This window comes from Coregonus clupeaformis, chromosome 7 (genome assembly GCF_020615455.1).
Source record: "Coregonus clupeaformis isolate EN_2021a chromosome 7, ASM2061545v1, whole genome shotgun sequence".
Taxonomy (NCBI): Eukaryota; Metazoa; Chordata; class Actinopteri; order Salmoniformes; family Salmonidae; genus Coregonus; species Coregonus clupeaformis.
In genome coordinates this window covers 10519016-10535543 of record NC_059198.1, presented here as the reverse complement: position 1 = coordinate 10535543, position 16528 = coordinate 10519016, and the positions used below count along the sequence as shown (strand labels likewise).

Sequence of the window (16528 nt, the reverse complement as noted above, 5' to 3'; positions counted from 1 at the left end):
AAGAACTGAGTGTGGTTTAAACTTTACTCAGCCAATCCGTTGGTTCAGGGGTTGGTCTCTCCTCGGCGCCATTTGTTGCACACTTCAGCCAGGCACAAGTTTATCACAACAACCTATCATAGTGAGAAGAGCCAGCTCCCTTAGACATCATTCCTACGTCCAAGGAAGGCTCACAGATCACAAAGAACCAGTATAGTCTAGCATTTGGAGGCAAATCCTTATCTCCCTTTACCCCCTAAAACAGCTCTTCACATCAATCACAGCCTGCCAGGTGTCACAGCCTACATTAGCCCAGTCAAGAATGCATTCTTTCTAAGTTAGTCATCCCATCAATTTAGGAGAATAATAAATCCCCAATAGAACCATTCTTTATTTTTCTTCTAATTTTTATATTTATTTCTTTGACTTGTTGTTTCAGTTGAAATATCAATGAAGTGATATCATTGGTTGAGACCGAAATGATCCTTGCTGTCACATGATTCACTATTGACAGTTTTGCCGCCAACATCTGTAGAAAGCTACTTGACTTCCTTTTAGACACGGTTAATCTCTGATTTATCTAGCTACTTGGCTAGACTTGATCACATTGTTTGTAATAACATTATTTAGCGGCAGTTAGTTAATTAAGACAACGTTAACCTATTCATTTTGACCCATTATCTGGCAGTTTGAATAAAACTATCTAACGAATGATCTCTGGTGACAGTCAGCTAGCTAAGTTAAAGTTAGCTAAAGTTAGCTAGCTAGCAACCGCGGTAGGAAAGGCAGGAAGATAGGTTACAACACATTTACTTTAGCTACATTGAAGGATGCGCAAATATGATCAGTTACATTAGTTAAACAAACCATTCTGGTCTGCATTTATTTTCAGGGTAAAATGACGAGCATGGACGTTGTTTATGAAAATATTCACTTCAGGCACGATCCGAAATGGTCTGTTCATGTTCGCATGGGCCACCCCGACCAGGGCAGCTTGATGATTTGCGTCGCCTGTGTCATTGAGATGATGGAAAGCAACAACGTTGCGGTATGATATCTAAATATTAAACATGTTTTATTGACCACATATTGGTATTTCTGCTACAACAGCTAACATGACATGAGCTGTGATCTATCCATATATGCACTTGGCTGCTCCTGTGGTTCCATAATTTGTTTTACTGTGAGTGTCCTTGGGTATCTTGAAAGGCGCAAATAAAATGTATTATTATTATTATTATTATTATTATTATTATTATTATAATGACATCTCTTGCCCTTCAATAGTCTGTGAGAAAGTCTGTGGCGCTGTTGGGGATCAGTGGGGTCCTGAAGAGCTGTCCTGGGGCTCTGAAGGAGCTGCTACTACAGGACCATAGGGTCTGTCTGCATTTCACAGCATCTTTACTGGGTAAGAAACACACACACACACACACACACACGCAATCAAACAAAGCCTTGCTTAATCCCTTACTTTATTTGACTCCCTGTCTTCTGTACAGGGATGCTTCACACAGTAGAGGACCCAGCCACTCTGAAGCAGGCCATACAGGGTAAGAGAAAAGCTTAAATGCCCTGATTATACACACGGCTGCTTGAGAATGCTCACTCTTTACTGACTAAATTATAATATTGTTGTACTATTATCTCAACTTGTACCCCATGTCACTACATACTATAGCATGACCAGGTTTGTTGGCTCTCATAATCTGGGTTTAAGAGAGATATGGGTTGTTGAGTGCCTCAGCAGAATTGTTAATTAGAGTGTTGCTGTTTATGGAACCCCACAGGACCACTGTGTTGAAGCATTTCACCTGTGTTGAAGCACTAACAATTTGCAAGTTTTCAAAACAGTGTCAATTGAGCCCTAAGAATAATGCTATGATAAGTCTCTCTCTCGCTCTCTCTCTCTCTCTCTCTCTCTCTCTCGGTTCAGTGCTGGTTCAGCTGCTCTTGGAGTTACAGAGTGAACAGTATGTGTGCTACATCCTGGATGAGATACACACACAGGTGAGTAATATCACACATACAGGTCTGTCTCTGTCTCTCTGTTCCAAATTCACGCAGAAACAAAGAGACAGGAATAAATGCCAGATAGAATCTCATGCCTACCCATAATTTGTACACTAACCTTGTCGATAGAGTTGGATTTTCCACTGTTTTGGTCATCACTTTATTGGCTATGTCTGTTAATATCAACATGCTTCTCTCAGTCCAACACTCTCCTTTACTCACACCAGCAGATGACTGCTACCAGACTCATATACACACACACACACACAATCCAACATCAGTTGGGTAAAGCCTGCCTGCTTGTTTGGTAATGTTGAAATGTTGGCTCTGTAGTCTGTGTTGTTGTGTCACCTTGGGATACAGTGGAAACACTACTGTAAGCAGCAGGTGGAAGTGCTGTCTGTAGGGTTGACTGGGGATGATAACAGCGGGCTGAGGTGTGGACAAGTCCTCTCACACTACTAGAAATAAACTTGATTAGAGTCAAAGGATGGAATAAAGAAGTTGGTGCACTTTTGTTACTGGTGGGAATGGAAGGGTGGATTGTGGACTAACTGTCATTGACAAGACTGACAGGAATTAAGTGATACAGTACTCTAGGAATAGATTGATTTGGTTGGTATGAATTTAGACACAAAAAGTTTGTGAAAATGATTATAGAGCCTCCTCTCTGTCCCATGTCCAGCTGTGTGACCAGTCCAGTGTGAGGGGTTTCCTGCCCACCTTCACCTTCTTGGGGAAGCTGGTAGATGCTGTTCCTTCCCTGCCACAGAGCCTGGCCTCCAGCCACGGTGAGATAGTGTACCACACCACCACCATCTCCTACTAAGCTCACATTAAAATACTCTTCCTTCTTTGTGCTACCCATTGAGTGTTTACCTTCGTTCACCCTCAATGCGTTCTCTGCCCTATTTTTTTTAACCACCATTACCTGTGTAATGACCAGGGACTTGGCTCATTAGTCATTTGTATCTTAACTTAGGTCAGGTGGGGCTGGCATATCATTGAAAGGTTTTAGCCTGTTTGGTGGTGAGCTGTGTGTGTGTGTTATTGTGAATTTGCCTGTACTGGTTTTATAGTTTGGCCGTGGCTGCGAATACTGAGTTTTCGCCCCCGCACTGGCCCTCTGGAAACCTCTTTCTCAAAGCTAAGGATCTGCACATGTTATTTTACGCACACATTTTTTCTACATAGCTGCTGCTCACACTCCACCTCCCTTCACGTTTCTCTCTTTACTCACCCTATGAAACATGATGTAGCCGATGTCGCTGCCTCATATTTTTGAATAGCTGAAATAAAAACCACGCAGGGATTTGAACGAATGTTCCAAAAAATACATATTATGAAGGCTACAACCCTTTCTGTCTGTTGTAACAGATATTGCAGTCCCTACACATTGCATTGGAGCAATCTGCATTTTGTGTGATGATGTAGGCTAATCTTTATAGTTGCTGCCATATCGAAGCCACCAGCCAGAGTTACACTACTACTTTGACTGCCGGTCTGCCTCCTGCTATAGCCAATGTTTGCAATAGTTATGAAAATAGAACATTACATCGCTAATTAGACTGCGTGTCTGGGTCTTGCTTGTATTTGATATGCTGCCTATATAGCTGCATGTATAACTCCCCATTTTAAGCACACACAGGCCCTATAACTGCTATTTTGTATCTCAATGATCATGTAAGTAGCCTACTGCATGAGTAAGCTACCTATAGCTGTTCCACCTCTGGGCACCCAAACCATCTAGGCAGCCAAGCGCGTATCCCGACCGGTAACCAGAGTAACCAGAGAAAATGGGCAAGTTCATTTTGCATCGCCCAGTGCCCCAGGTGCTTATGTTTGCAATACTGTTACAACAGACACCAAGTTTGTACAAACATGTTGATCATTTTGATGTATTTTGTGTGCAATATGTAAATAGCTGTATGTAGCCTAACTCCCCTCCTGAAAAAGTAACATGAAATTGCGCTTATGCTTAATAGCCTACTGGGGCATGGATAGCAATAGTTGTAACATGTCGACCATGTCTTTTGTGTACAACATTCATCGGAGATCAAGGAGAGGGAGGTAGCGGCAGCGGAGCACTGAGCAGCAGCCAATCAAGGAGGGGGGAGCGGTAGCGAGCGGAGCACTGAGTAGCAGCCAATCAAGGAGGGGGGAGCGGTAGCGAGCGGAGCACTGAGTAGCAGCCAATCAAGGAGGGGGGAGCGGTAGCGAGCGGAGCACTGAGTAGCAGCCAATCAAGGAGGGGGGAGCGGTAGCGAGCGGAGCACTGAGCAGCAGCCAATCAAGGAGGGGGGAGCGGTAGCGAGCGGCGCACTGAGCAGCAGCCAATCAAGGAGGGGGGAGCGGTAGCGAGCGGCGCACTGAGCAACAGCTACGTAGGTAGCGGAGTGGGCAGTGCTACATAAAAATAAAAAAAATCCTGCAAATGAGCAGAAATCTCTTGTATCTTTAGCCACAGAACTTTCAGGTTCCAGAAAATCCAGAAGCGCAGCCACTCCGTAATAGTTTTGTGTGTGTGGGCATTGTCAGTGTTTTACTATTGTGTCTAAGCAGCACGGTGTCGTGAGTCCATGTGGACTGCCGCTATTGACGGTGCCTGCCTGTCAGCGAGCTCACACCACCCAGCTGGTATACAGGCACTGAGGCCCTGAATGGGGAAAGGAGTGAGAGCGAGAGTGAAAGAGAGTGAGAGAGAGAGCGAGAGAGCGAGAGAGAGATGGATAGAGAAAGTACAGTAGAGAGGGAGAAACTATTCAATACAGAAAACTCAACTCACAAATAGTAGCCACAGCTTGTTTTTAATCATCTAATGTCATATTTATGTCATTATTTTCCTTTACATTACTTTGCATAGTGTTGAAATGCACAGACAGACATGTTTTCTCCCTCCTTTCTCTCATCTCCTCCCGTTCGTATTGTGGTGTAACCAGACATGGTTGGAGATGGACGTCTCTCCTGGCTGGCTGCCTCTGGAGTCGGACCTGCTCCACAGAGCAGCTGTGTCTGGGCCTCTAACTCTCAGGCTTGTGTGAGCAGCTCTAGCTCGCTGCGTCAAAGTTAAACAAACTCAATTCAACAGGGTGCCTGACTGAGTCATGTGTAGTATCAGCCTGCCATGCTTTATGCACACAACTGTCTGTGTTCTCCGCTACTCTCAGCCAAGAGTGTAGCTGGGGTTTAATTTCTGCTTTGTTCACTGTTGTTTTCCCTTCCATCGGCCATCGCCCTCATTTTCTGTCTGTCTCTGCTTTAGTGTGTGTATGTGTCTCTCTCATTTCCTCTCCCCACCTCCCTTTTTTACATTTACATTTACATTTTAGTCATTTAGCAGACGCTCTTATCCAGAGCGACTTACAGGAGCAATTAGGGTTAAGTGCCTTGCTCAAGGGCACATCGACAGATTTTTCACCTAGTCGGCTCGGGGATTAGAACCAGCGACCTTTCGGTTACTGGCACAACGCTCTTACCCACTAAGCTACCTGCTGCCCCGCTTCCTCTCTCCCCTCCTCCCTCTCTCTCTCTCTCGCTCTAGTGCCCCTGTTGGAGCGGTTGTGCTCGACGCTGCTCTACCCAGATGAGGGTCTGAAGGCCTCAGTGTTCTACGTGTGGCAGAGGGTGTGGGGGGCGACGGGAGCTGCCCAGTCCCTCCCCTCCCCCCTCAGAGACAGGGTGTGTTTGCTGCTGCTGCAGACCCTGGCCCACGCCTGCTCCACTCAGCTCACCATCAACTGCCTGGGTGAGAACCATCATATTCAAGGGGACAGTGCTTATTACCATATAATAAGCGATAGTAGCATATGCTATGTGCATGTAACCTAACATTTAGCATGAATCAGTGAATATGGAAGTGTGTTTTCTGTTTGTGTCAGGTTTCCTGAAGCAGCTGCTGAAGCTGGGTGAGGTGGTGTCTGTGCTGATGAACAGCCCCTGTGAGCAGATCCGGTCTGATCTGGATCAGAGCCTGGGCCAGGACCGAGAGGACCAGTCCAGCACCCAGCTCTCTCTGGAGCGCTGCCCACTGCCACTCATACTCAAAAAGGTTTCACCAATCTAACACAATTCTTTGTTAACATTTGATAGCAACAGTACAAGCAGTAGAAGCTATCTTTGACTGATTACATTGAGTGTCTATAAAACGACAGTGTTTGAAGACATTGTCATGACGACTAATGTTTGTATGTGTTGTAGCTGTTGCTGAGTGGGGATGAGACATTGCAGGTGGCCAGTGCTCAGTGTATGGCTGCTATCCTGGTCCACTCCCCCAGCCAGTACTGTGCTTCCTTCATCCAGGCAGACGTACCCGGTGAGAGAACTTGTTTGAATGTCTGAGAAGCCTTATGCCCATTGTGTTACTGTATCTTTCTCTCCTGTGTCTCACCATTCTCTCCCAGAGTTTCTGTTTGAGTGTCTGAGCAGTGGCAGTGAGGTGTTGCTCTGGTCCGTCTACAGCTGTCTGCTGCTGCTCACTGAGGACCCGCTCTTCTTCTCCCAGTGTCACTCTGTCTACGGTGAGAGAAAAGAGGACACACACACACACAGAATCACACACACACACACACAATCACAGTATGGCATCATAGGATTACTGAGCAAGACGTAAAAGTCACTGTGTGTGTGTCAGGTATTGAGTCTCTGGTACGCAGTCTGAAGGAGGCCCTGAGGCTGACTAACGTGGAGGTGCAGAGACAGGGCCTGCTGCTGCTCACAGAGATACTGGAGAGGTGAGGCATCGGGTCTGTCTACCCCATACGTTCTATTTGACATTTTGTGAATGTATCGCAAGTTGTCCTTTACGTTCAGTGAAAGTGACAAGACTGGTCTCAAAGTGGTAATTTGACCTCATTCACAGCATCTCGTATATTGTGGGTTGTTGCATGTAGGGGAGTGTTTAGAGGGTTTTCCAGGTTCCTCTGGGATGTTCAGCGGCTGTTGTGGCAACAGCCTGCCTGACCACATCTATTATGGTACCATGTCGCTGACGTCAGAAAAACACTGTTGAGCTTTGTGACAGTGATAGGTCAAAGCTGTTTATTTTGTGAGTGTCTTTCTCTCTCCAGGCAGCCTGTGGGGGTGCGTTTGTTCCCGAGCGGTCCAGGGTTTGTGGCCGTGGCAGAGGCGGTGCTCTCAGGAGTCTCCTCCCCTTGTCTGCAGGTGGCAACACAGGCAGCCCACGCTGCTACCGCCCTCCTCAGGTACACAGACAGACAGACAGACAGACAGACAGACAGACAGACAGACAGACAGAAGCATGCAGGCGAGGCGGTGCAGGCTGTGAGCGTACCAATGTTATTAGAAAGTCACCACAAACATGAGCTAAATATACATGTTGATTGTCCATCTCCCTCTCTGTGTACTGTGTGTCTCTGTAGAGTGAACCACCAGTCCAGCCCAGTGCAGTACAAAGAGCTGGAGAAGCTGGTAGAAGCCATTATTGCAAGGTGCACTGAGCTGCCCTTACCTGCCTCCTCACGGTGCAGAGTGAGTCAGTCTCTGTTCACCTTTGTGTATCAGGTGTCAGCACAGGGAGAGCTCCACTTCATTTCATTTCAGGAATCATCATTGAAAAAGTTTATTGACTGTGTCCCTGTTACTCTCTCTTCCAGGTGAGCCTCAAAGGAGCTGAGCCCAGCAGCCAGGCCTCGAGAGCGGGAGGGTTTCTACTCCAGGCCCTGGTCTGTTTCCATGCCGCATGCAGGTCAGTGAGGCAGAATGCAATTGTTGCAGTCGCAGATAACCCCCCTTTTTTTTTTTTTTCAGTGTGTTTAATGTTTGATTGTGTGTTGTGTGTTCCAGGTTAGTGGAGCAGTGTTCGTCTGAGCCTGGCCTGAAGGAGAATGTGTTCACAGCTCCGTCCAAGCAGGTTCAGGGTCAGGACCCGCTGGAGTCCCTGTGTCTGTGTCTGCTACACTGCTGTGACACTGTTTGCATCCCCACCGTCACAGTGAGCCCTGCCCCCAGCACACACACACACACACGTTCATGCACCATGTGTATACACGTACGTGTGTGTTTAGAGGCATTGTGAGCGCGCCCCCAGCGCCCAGGTGCTCCAGCACTTCTTCTCCATCCTGTCGTACCAGTTCTCCCTTCTACCCTCCCTCAGGCCCCTCTTCGCTGCCAAACTGGGTGAGGCATGTTGTCAGGGGTCAGGGTGATCATTTTGATCCATCATTGTTTTTCTCACCTCCAGGTGTAATGACCTATGTCTCTGTCCTCCCACCACACCTCTGACTCCTCCCCCTCTTCCTCCATTCTTCTTCCCTCTCTTCTTTACAGCATCCTCTGGTTTCTTCAGGCTGGCTCTGGAGCACAAAGCTGTCCTCTGTGCAGGAAACAGGTAACAGGAGTACCTGAGGAAATACACACACACACACAGAGACCACTATTAACCCCCCAGACAGGTAATTGCTAATGGCGCTGTTATAGTGTGGAGTTCTTATTGAGTGGACCCAGTAAAAGTGCCCAGGAAAGTGAGAGATGACACAAACAGAAGCGTTTTTCACGTCACTTTGTTTCAGTCTAGCCATGAAAGCTCTTCTCTCATCAGTGTCAGTCTTGTCTGTCTGTGTGCATATGAAGAGGAAGCTCACAGGCCAGGCTGGCTATGTGGTTGCGCTTGAGGTTCACTAACTGTAACTCTCCCCTATGAAACTGAGTCCACATTGCATTTGGATATTTTTTAACTCGATTGAAATGCTAAGTCAGAACATTTACTGCACACAGGGGTAGGTTTAATAATATTATTAGATATATTGTATACATTTACATTTTAGTCATTTAGCAGACGCTCTTATCCAGAGCGACTTACAGTTAGGGAGTGCATATATTTATCATACTGGCCACCCGTGGGAAACGAACCCACAACCCTGGCGTTGCAAGCGCCATGCTCTACCAACTGAGCTACAGGGGGTTATAAAAAAATATCAGAAACTTTGAACATCCCACAGAGCACCCTTAAATCCATTATTAAAAAATGGAAAGAATATGGCACCACAACAAACCTGCCAATTTTTAATTTTTTTTATTTAACCTTTATTTAACTAGGCAAGTCAGTAAAGAACAAATTCTTATTTACAATGACGGCCTACACCGGCCAAACCCGGACGACGCTGGGCCAATTGTGCGCCGCTCTATGGGACTCCCAATCACGGCCGGTTGTGATACAGCCTGGAATGGAACCAGGGGGTCTGTAGTGACGCCTCAAGCACTGAGATGCAGTGCCTTAGACCGCTGCGCCACTCGGGAGCCAAGAGAGGGCTGCCCACCAAAACTCACGGACCAGGCAAGGAGGGCATTAATCAGAGAGGCAACAAAGAGACCAAAAATAACCCTGAAGGAGCTGCAAAGCTCCACAGCGGAGATTCAAGTATCTGTCCATAGGACCACTTTAAGCCATAGACTCCACGGAGCTGGGCTTCACAGAAGAGTAGCCAGAAAAAAGCCATTGCTTCAAGAAAAAAATAAGCAAACACGTTTGGTGTTCGCCAAAAGGCATGTGGGAGACTCCCCAAACATATGGAAGAAGGTACTCTGGTCAGATGAGACTAGAATTGAGCTTTTTGGCCATCAAGGAAAACGCTGTGTCTGGCGCAAACCCAACACCTCTCATCACCCCGAGAACACCATACCCACAGTGAAGCATGGTGGTGGAAGCATCATGCTGTGGGGATGTTTTTCCATTGGCAGGGACTGGGAAACTGGTCAGAATTTAAGGAACGATGGATGGCGCTAAATACAGGGAAATTCTTGAGGGAAACCTGTTTCAGTCTTCCAGAGATTTGAGACTGGGACGGAGGTTCACCTTCCAGCAGGACAATGACCCTAAGCATACTGCTAAAGCAACACTCGAGTGGTTTAAGGGGAAACATTGACATTTCTTGGAATGGCCTAGTCAAAGCCCAGACCACAATCCAATTAAGAATCTGTGGTATGACTTAAAGATTGCTGTACACCAGCGGAACCCAACCAACTTGAAGGAGCTGGAGCAGTTTTGCCTTGAAGAATGGGCAAAAATCCCAGTGGCTAGATGTGCCAAGCTTATAGAGACATACCCCAAGAGACTTGCAGCTGTAATTGCTGCAAAAGGTGGCTCTACAAAGTATTGACTTTGGGGGGGGTGAATAGTTAGGCACGCTCAAGTTAAGTTTTTTTGTCTTATTTCTTGTTTGTTTCACAAGAAAAAAATATTTTGCATCTTCAAAGTGGTAGGCATGTTGTGTAAATCAAATGATACAACCCCCCCCAAAACATTTTTTAATTCCAGGTTGTAAGGCAACAAAATAGGAAAAATGTCAAGGGGGGGTGAATACTTTCGCAAGCCACTCATCAACCACTTCATTCACCAATAAGGTCTTGAGGAATAATGGAGACTTGCAGAGCCATGTCCTTAAGGACTAGAGTTGTGTTAGCTCTGTTGTGGACATAAAAGGGAAAACTATTTATCTTTCGGTATCATTAATACCCAGCCTTCAAAAAGGAAGGTATATAAAGTTGATGTAACTCCATAACAGAGTTCCAAGAACAAAGAGTGTTAGAGCCTTTGCACCAAAGTGGGATTATATTGCATTGATTATACCTTCAGTTAAATACTCCAAGGAATGAACAACCCATCTGCAATTTATTAAATGTTGTTAGAGCGCCAGCACCCCACTATTTTCATCGTATTGAAATGAGTTGACTTACCCAGTCCAGGTCGGGGCTCTTGTCCTGTGTGACAGACAGCAGGTAGAGGGCAGACCTGAGCACACAGGGAGGCAGGGCCGAGTCTCCCTGCTCCTGCACCGAGCACAGCAGAGTCACCACACAGGAGAACACTGTGGAGTCAGGGAGCAGCCTGGTACACACACATACACACAGAGACAGACACACACATGCACAAACACACACGGGCACACAAAGTTTTATGGTGCACGTGCACACACACACACGATTTATGGTGCGGTGATAGGTACAGGAGGTGTATTGTAAACACATACACTGAGTGTACAAAACATTATGAACACCTTCCTAATATTGCTCTACCAACTGAGCTACATCCCTGCCGGCCATTCCCTCCCCTACCCTGGACGACGCTGGGCCAATTGTGCGCCGCCCCATGGGTCTCCCGGTCGCGGCCGGCTACGACAGAGCCTGGATTCGAACCAACTGCGATGCAGTGCCTTAGACCACTGCACCACTTGGGTTATATACAGTATAACATCTACCTTTCTTAGTTGTCCCTCTCTCTGTCTTTCTCTCACACTCACTCGCTCTTTCTCTCATCTCATGGTAGAAACCCAGCTCTGAATGCAGCCTGCTGTGGTTTTCTGCAGAGGCTCAGTGTGTGTCTGCTGTCCCAACCAGACCCTGCAACCAGCATCCTCCCACAAGGTACTGACAGAACACATTAGCCATAAAAACACAGTAGCATTAAGGTTTCATGTCACAGTAAAGCACTTTGTAGCACTTCAAATATGTGGAGTGGGCCTTTGGACTTCATTATGCATGGGAACGTGTGGTGTGGATGTCCTGTGAGTGACTGTGATGCAATTAAATAATGAAAAGGTCTACTGAGAGCTGCTGTCAGTGTGTTCTCTACTGTCTCTCTCTCTCTCCCCCCTTCACCCCCCTCTGTTCTCCAGACTGTGAGGAGATAGAGGCTGTGTTTAAGTCCAGCCTGCCCTCTCTATGTTGTCGTGTGTGTGAGTGGCCCTCTCTGCTGTGTGAGTCCCCAGGGTCCCAATGTGACCCTGCCGGCCCCAGGGCCACTCAGTACTGTCTGCTCACCCTGCTGCACCTGGCCCTGCAGCATGGAGACAGGTACTAACACACACACACACACACACACACACACAAACCACTATAACACATTCAACAAGGGTTCAGTTCACTTGTGGACATGTAGACACTGGCACAGTTTTATGGTTATTAATGATACAGCATTGCTTTGAAAGATGTATGTTTACTGTGGCCAGTGATTTACATAGCATGGGAGGGTTTTGTATGCGAGTGTGCATACACTGAGTGTACAAAACATTAAGAACACCTGCTCTTTCCATGACAGACTGACCAGGTGAATTCAGGTGAAAGCTATGATCCCTTATTGACGTCACCTGTTAAATCCACTTCAATCAGTGTAGATGAAGGGGAGGAGATGTGTTAAAGAAGGATTTTTAAGCCTTGAGACATAGATTGTGTATGTGTGCCATTCAGAGATTGAAGGGGAAAGACAAAATATTTAAGTGCCTTTAAATGGGGTATGGTAGTAGGTGCCAAGGCGCACCGGTTTGTGTCAAGAACTGCAACACTGCTGGGTTTTTAACGCTCAACAGTTTCCTGTGTGTATCAAGAATCGTTCACCATCCAAAGGACATCCAGTCAACTTGACACAACTGTGGGAAGCATTAGAGTCAACATGGGCCAGCATTCCTGTGGAACGCGTTCGACACCTTGTAGAGTCCATGCCCCAACGAATTGAGTCTGTTCTGAAAAAAGGGGGTCAACTCAATATTAGGAAGGTGTTCATAATGTTTTGTACACTCAGTGTATGTGTTATGGGTTTCTACCATGAGATGAGAGAAAGAGCGAGTGAGAGAGAAAGACAGAGAGAGGGACAACTAAGAAAGGTAGATGTTATACTGTATATAACCCAAGTGGTGCAGTGGTCTAAGGCACTGCATCGCAGTTGGTTCGAATCCAGGCTCTGTCGTAGCCAGCCGCGACCGGGAGACCCATGGGGCGGCGCACAATTGGCCCAGCGTCGTCCAGGGTAGGGGAGGGAATGGCCGGCAGGGATGTAGCTCAGTTGGTAGAGCAATATTAGGAAGGTGTTCATAATGTTTTGTACACTCAGTGTATGTGTTTACAATACAATACACCTCCTGTACCTATCACCGCACCATAAATCGTGTGTGTGTGTGCACGTGCACCATAAAACTTTGTGTGCCCGTGTGTGTTTGTGCATGTGTGTGTCTGTCTCTGTGTGTATGTGTGTGTACCAGGCTGCTCCCTGACTCCACAGTGTTCTCCTGTGTGGTGACTCTGCTGTGCTCGGTGCAGGAGCAGGGAGACTCGGCCCTGCCTCCCTGTGTGCTCAGGTCTGCCCTCTACCTGCTGTCTGTCACACAGGACAAGAGCCCCGACCTGGACTGGGTAAGTCAACTCATTTCAATACGATGAAAATAGTGGGGTGCTGGCGCTCTAACAACATTTAATAAATTGCAGATGGGTTGTTCATTCCTTGGAGTATTTAACTGAAGGTATAATCAATGCAATATAATCCCACTTTGGTGCAAAGGCTCTAACACTCTTTGTTCTTGGAACTCTGTTATGGAGTTACATCAACTTTATATACCTTCCTTTTTGAAGGCTGGGTATTAATGATACCGAAAGATAAATAGTTTTCCCTTTTATGTCCACAACAGAGCTAACACAACTCTAGTCCTTAAGGACATGGCTCTGCAAGTCTCCATTATTCCTCAAGACCTTATTGGTGAATGAAGTGGTTGAGTGGCTTGCGAAAGTATTCACCCCCCTTGACATTTTTCCTATTTTGTTGCCTTACAACCTGGAATTAAAATTAATTTTTGGGGGGGTTTGTATCATTTGATTTACACAACATGCCTACCACTTTGAAGATGCAAAATATTTTTTTCTTGTGAAACAAACAAGAAATAAGACAAAAAAACTGAACTTGAGCGTGCCTAACTGAAACCGGTTTCCCTCAAGAATTTCCCTGTATTTAGCGCCATCCATCGTTCCTTAAATTCTGACCAGTTTCCCAGTCCCTGCCGATGGAAAAACATCCCCACAGCATGATGCTTCCACCACCATGCTTCACTGTGGGGATGATGTTCTCAGGGTGATGAGAGGTGTTGGGTTTGCGCCAGACACAGCGTTTTCCTTGATGGCCAAAAAGCTCAATTCTAGTCTCATCTGACCAGAGTACCTTCTTCCATATGTTTGGGGAGTCTCCCACATGCCTTTTGGCGAACACCAAACGTGTTTGCTTATTTTTTTCTTTAAGCAATGGCTTTTTTCTGGGTACTCTTCTGTGAAGCCCAGCTCCGTGGAGTCTATGGCTTAAAGTGGTCCTATGGACAGATACTTGAATCTCCGCTGTGGAGCTTTGCAGCTCCTTCAGGGTTATTTCTGGTCTCTTTGTTGCCTCTCTGATTATGCCCTCCTTGCCTGGTCCGTGAGTTTTGGTGGGCAGCCCTCTCTTGGCTCCCGAGTGGCGCAGCGGTCTAAGGCACTGCATCTCAGTGCTTGAGGCGTCACTACAGACCCCCTGGTTCCATTCCAGGCTGTATTACAACCGGCCGTGATTGGGAGTCCCATAGGGCGGCGCACAATTGGCCCAGCGTCGTCCGGGTTTGGCCGGTGTAGGCCGTCATTGTAAATAAGAATTTGTTCTTTACTGACTTGCCTAGTTAAATAAAGGTTAAATAAAAAAAATTATAAAATTGGCAGGTTTGTTGTGGTGCCATATTCTTTCCATTTTTTAATAATGGATTTAAGGGTGCTCTGTGGGATGTTCAAAGTTTCAGATATTTTTTTATAACCCCCTGTAGCTCAGTTGGTAGAGCATGGCGCTTGCAACGCCAGGGTTGTGGGTTCGTTTCCCACGGAGGGCCAGTATGATAAATGTATGCACTCCCTAACTGTAAGTCGCTCTGGATAAGAGCGTCTGCTAAATGACTAAAATGTAAAATGTAAATAACCCAACCCTGATTTGTACTTCTCCACAACTTTGTCCCTGACCTGTTTGGAGAGCTCCTTGGTCTTCATGGTGCCACGTGCTTAGTGGTGTTGCAGACTCTGGGTGTGATGAGGTGGTGTTGAAGGAGTCAGGCACAGGAGAGTAAATCACAGAATAACAGGCTTTCATCCGCAAAATACAGGTTTATGCAGAAATGTGTCAAACACACTCCAGGGCACAAAACAGGCGCACTGGAAAATACAAGGCGCACTGGAAAATACACGAGCTTCACTAACCTCCACAATAAACAAGGAAGCAGAGGGAACACTTATACAATGACTAATGAGGGAATAAGGACCAGGTGTGTGTGATTGAAGAGGAGACAAGTGGAGTGATGATAAATGGATCGGCAGTAGCTAGTAAGCCGGTGACGCCGAACACCGAAACCTGCCCGAACAAGGAGGGGAGGCAGCCTCGGCGGAAGTCGTGACACTGGGGCCTTTCAGAACAGGTGTATATATACTCAGATCATGTGACACTTAGATTGCACACAGGTGGACTTTATTTAACTAATTATGTGACTTCTGAAGGTAATTGGTTGACTTCTGAAGGTAATTGGTTGCACCAGATCTTATTTAGGGACTTCATTGCAAAGGGGGTGAATACATATGCACGCACCACTTTTCCGTTATTTATTTTTTAGAATTTTTTGGACTATTTTGTGTATGTCCATTACATGAAACCCAAATAAAAATCAATTTAAATTACAGGTTGTAATGTAACAAAATAGGAAAAACGCCAAGGGGGATGAATACTTTTGCAAGGCACTGTACATGGCCATAGCTCCTCTGTTTCTTGTTAGTCAAGTCACAACAAATGGCCTTGAGCATCAGAGTTGTGCACCTGTAAGAGTTATTTTTCATTCTTTTAGTCCTCTGTTTCCCCTCCACCCACCCCCCTCTCTTGCCCAGGCTCCTCTAAACTGCATCAGCAAGGCCCTGTCCTCCAGCCCCAGTTTCGCCTCTCTACACCCACCACCCTCCACTCCTACACTTCCTCTTCCCCTACCCAGAGCTGGCCGAGCACTTTGGGCCCCGGGTCCTGGAGCTGTGGCTGTCCCACCGTGCTGAGGCCACACTGCAGTCAGACATTCACAGTCAGAAGACAGAGGACCCGTCAGAGCAGAACCAAGACCCAGACATCACAGCCCTGCTGGCTGTGCTGGAGAAGAGCCCCACTGTCATACTGACCTTGCTGGTGAGGGAGGGAGACCCCATATAATGACCAGAGACTGGGCACAAGCCTGTTCCTTTGCCAACCCCAGCTCTCTGCATGAACCCCTGCCTCTCTGTGTCTGTAGGGCATGGTGTGTACCAGGGAGGCTCCCCTGGCAGAACGTGCTGTGGAGGTGCTGGGGAGTTTCCTGCAGGGAGCCAGGCCACCCACTTGGGAGCCAGGCTCAGCCAATCATAATTAATTTTCCCCCACAAAAGGGCTTCATTACAGACAGAAAAACTCCTCAGTTTCATCAGCTGTCTGGGTGGCTGGTCTCAGACGATCCCGCAGGTGAAGAAGCCGGATGTGGAGGTCATGGGCTGGCGTGGTTACACGTGGTCTGCGATTGTGAGGCCGGTTGGACGTACTGCCAAATTCTTTAAAACGACGTTGGAGGCAGCTTTTGGTAGAGACATTTACATTAAATTGTCTGGCAACAGCTCTGGTGAACATTCCTGCAGTCAGCATGCTAATTTCACACTCCTTCAAAATGTGAGACATCTGTGGCATTGTGTTGTGACAAAACTGCACATTTTAAAGGGGCCTTTTATTGTCCCTAGCACAAGGTAAACC

The 16528-nt window shown here is 46.8% G+C and overlaps 1 protein-coding gene across 2 annotated transcripts; it reads left to right on the top strand.

The window, feature by feature from the left end:
• The first annotated feature begins 537 nt into the window (after positions 1 to 537).
• Positions 538 to 16150, top strand: LOC121568646 (meiosis inhibitor protein 1-like). 2 transcript variants are annotated; one of them, XR_006661275.1, is made up of 21 exons: positions 538 to 1027; positions 1267 to 1390; positions 1482 to 1532; positions 1916 to 1989; positions 2678 to 2783; positions 5534 to 5737; positions 5871 to 6040; positions 6190 to 6304; positions 6393 to 6509; positions 6623 to 6722; positions 7059 to 7193; positions 7371 to 7479; positions 7605 to 7696; positions 7795 to 7942; positions 8016 to 8127; positions 8278 to 8338; positions 11273 to 11370; positions 11622 to 11799; positions 12981 to 13131; positions 15652 to 15937; positions 16041 to 16150. XR_006661275.1 is itself a non-coding variant. In XM_045221606.1 (20 exons), exons 1-20 carry the CDS (start codon positions 878 to 880, stop codon positions 15808 to 15810), a joined length of 2454 nt encoding a protein of 817 aa, XP_045077541.1. In that variant the 5' UTR covers positions 538 to 877; the 3' UTR covers positions 15811 to 16012. The 2 variants fall into 2 exon arrangements, 1 of the variants encoding a protein (XP_045077541.1); XM_045221606.1 differs by lacking the exon at positions 16041 to 16150 and having other exon boundaries at positions 15652 to 16012.
• Positions 16151 to 16528: the final 378 nt, after the last annotated feature.

Excerpts from the sequence above, each read along its gene's own strand:
- LOC121568646 (XM_045221606.1), top strand. The coding sequence starts at position 878 with ATGACGAGCATGGACGTTGTTTATGAAAATATTCACTTCAGGCACGAT. Across the intron at positions 7,697-7,794 it reads TGTTTCCATGCCGCATGCAG|GTTAGTGGAGCAGTGTTCGT; the intron begins GTCAGTGAGGCA and ends TGTGTGTTCCAG. Across the intron at positions 8,128-8,277 it reads CCTCTTCGCTGCCAAACTGG|CATCCTCTGGTTTCTTCAGG; the intron begins GTGAGGCATGTT and ends TCTTCTTTACAG.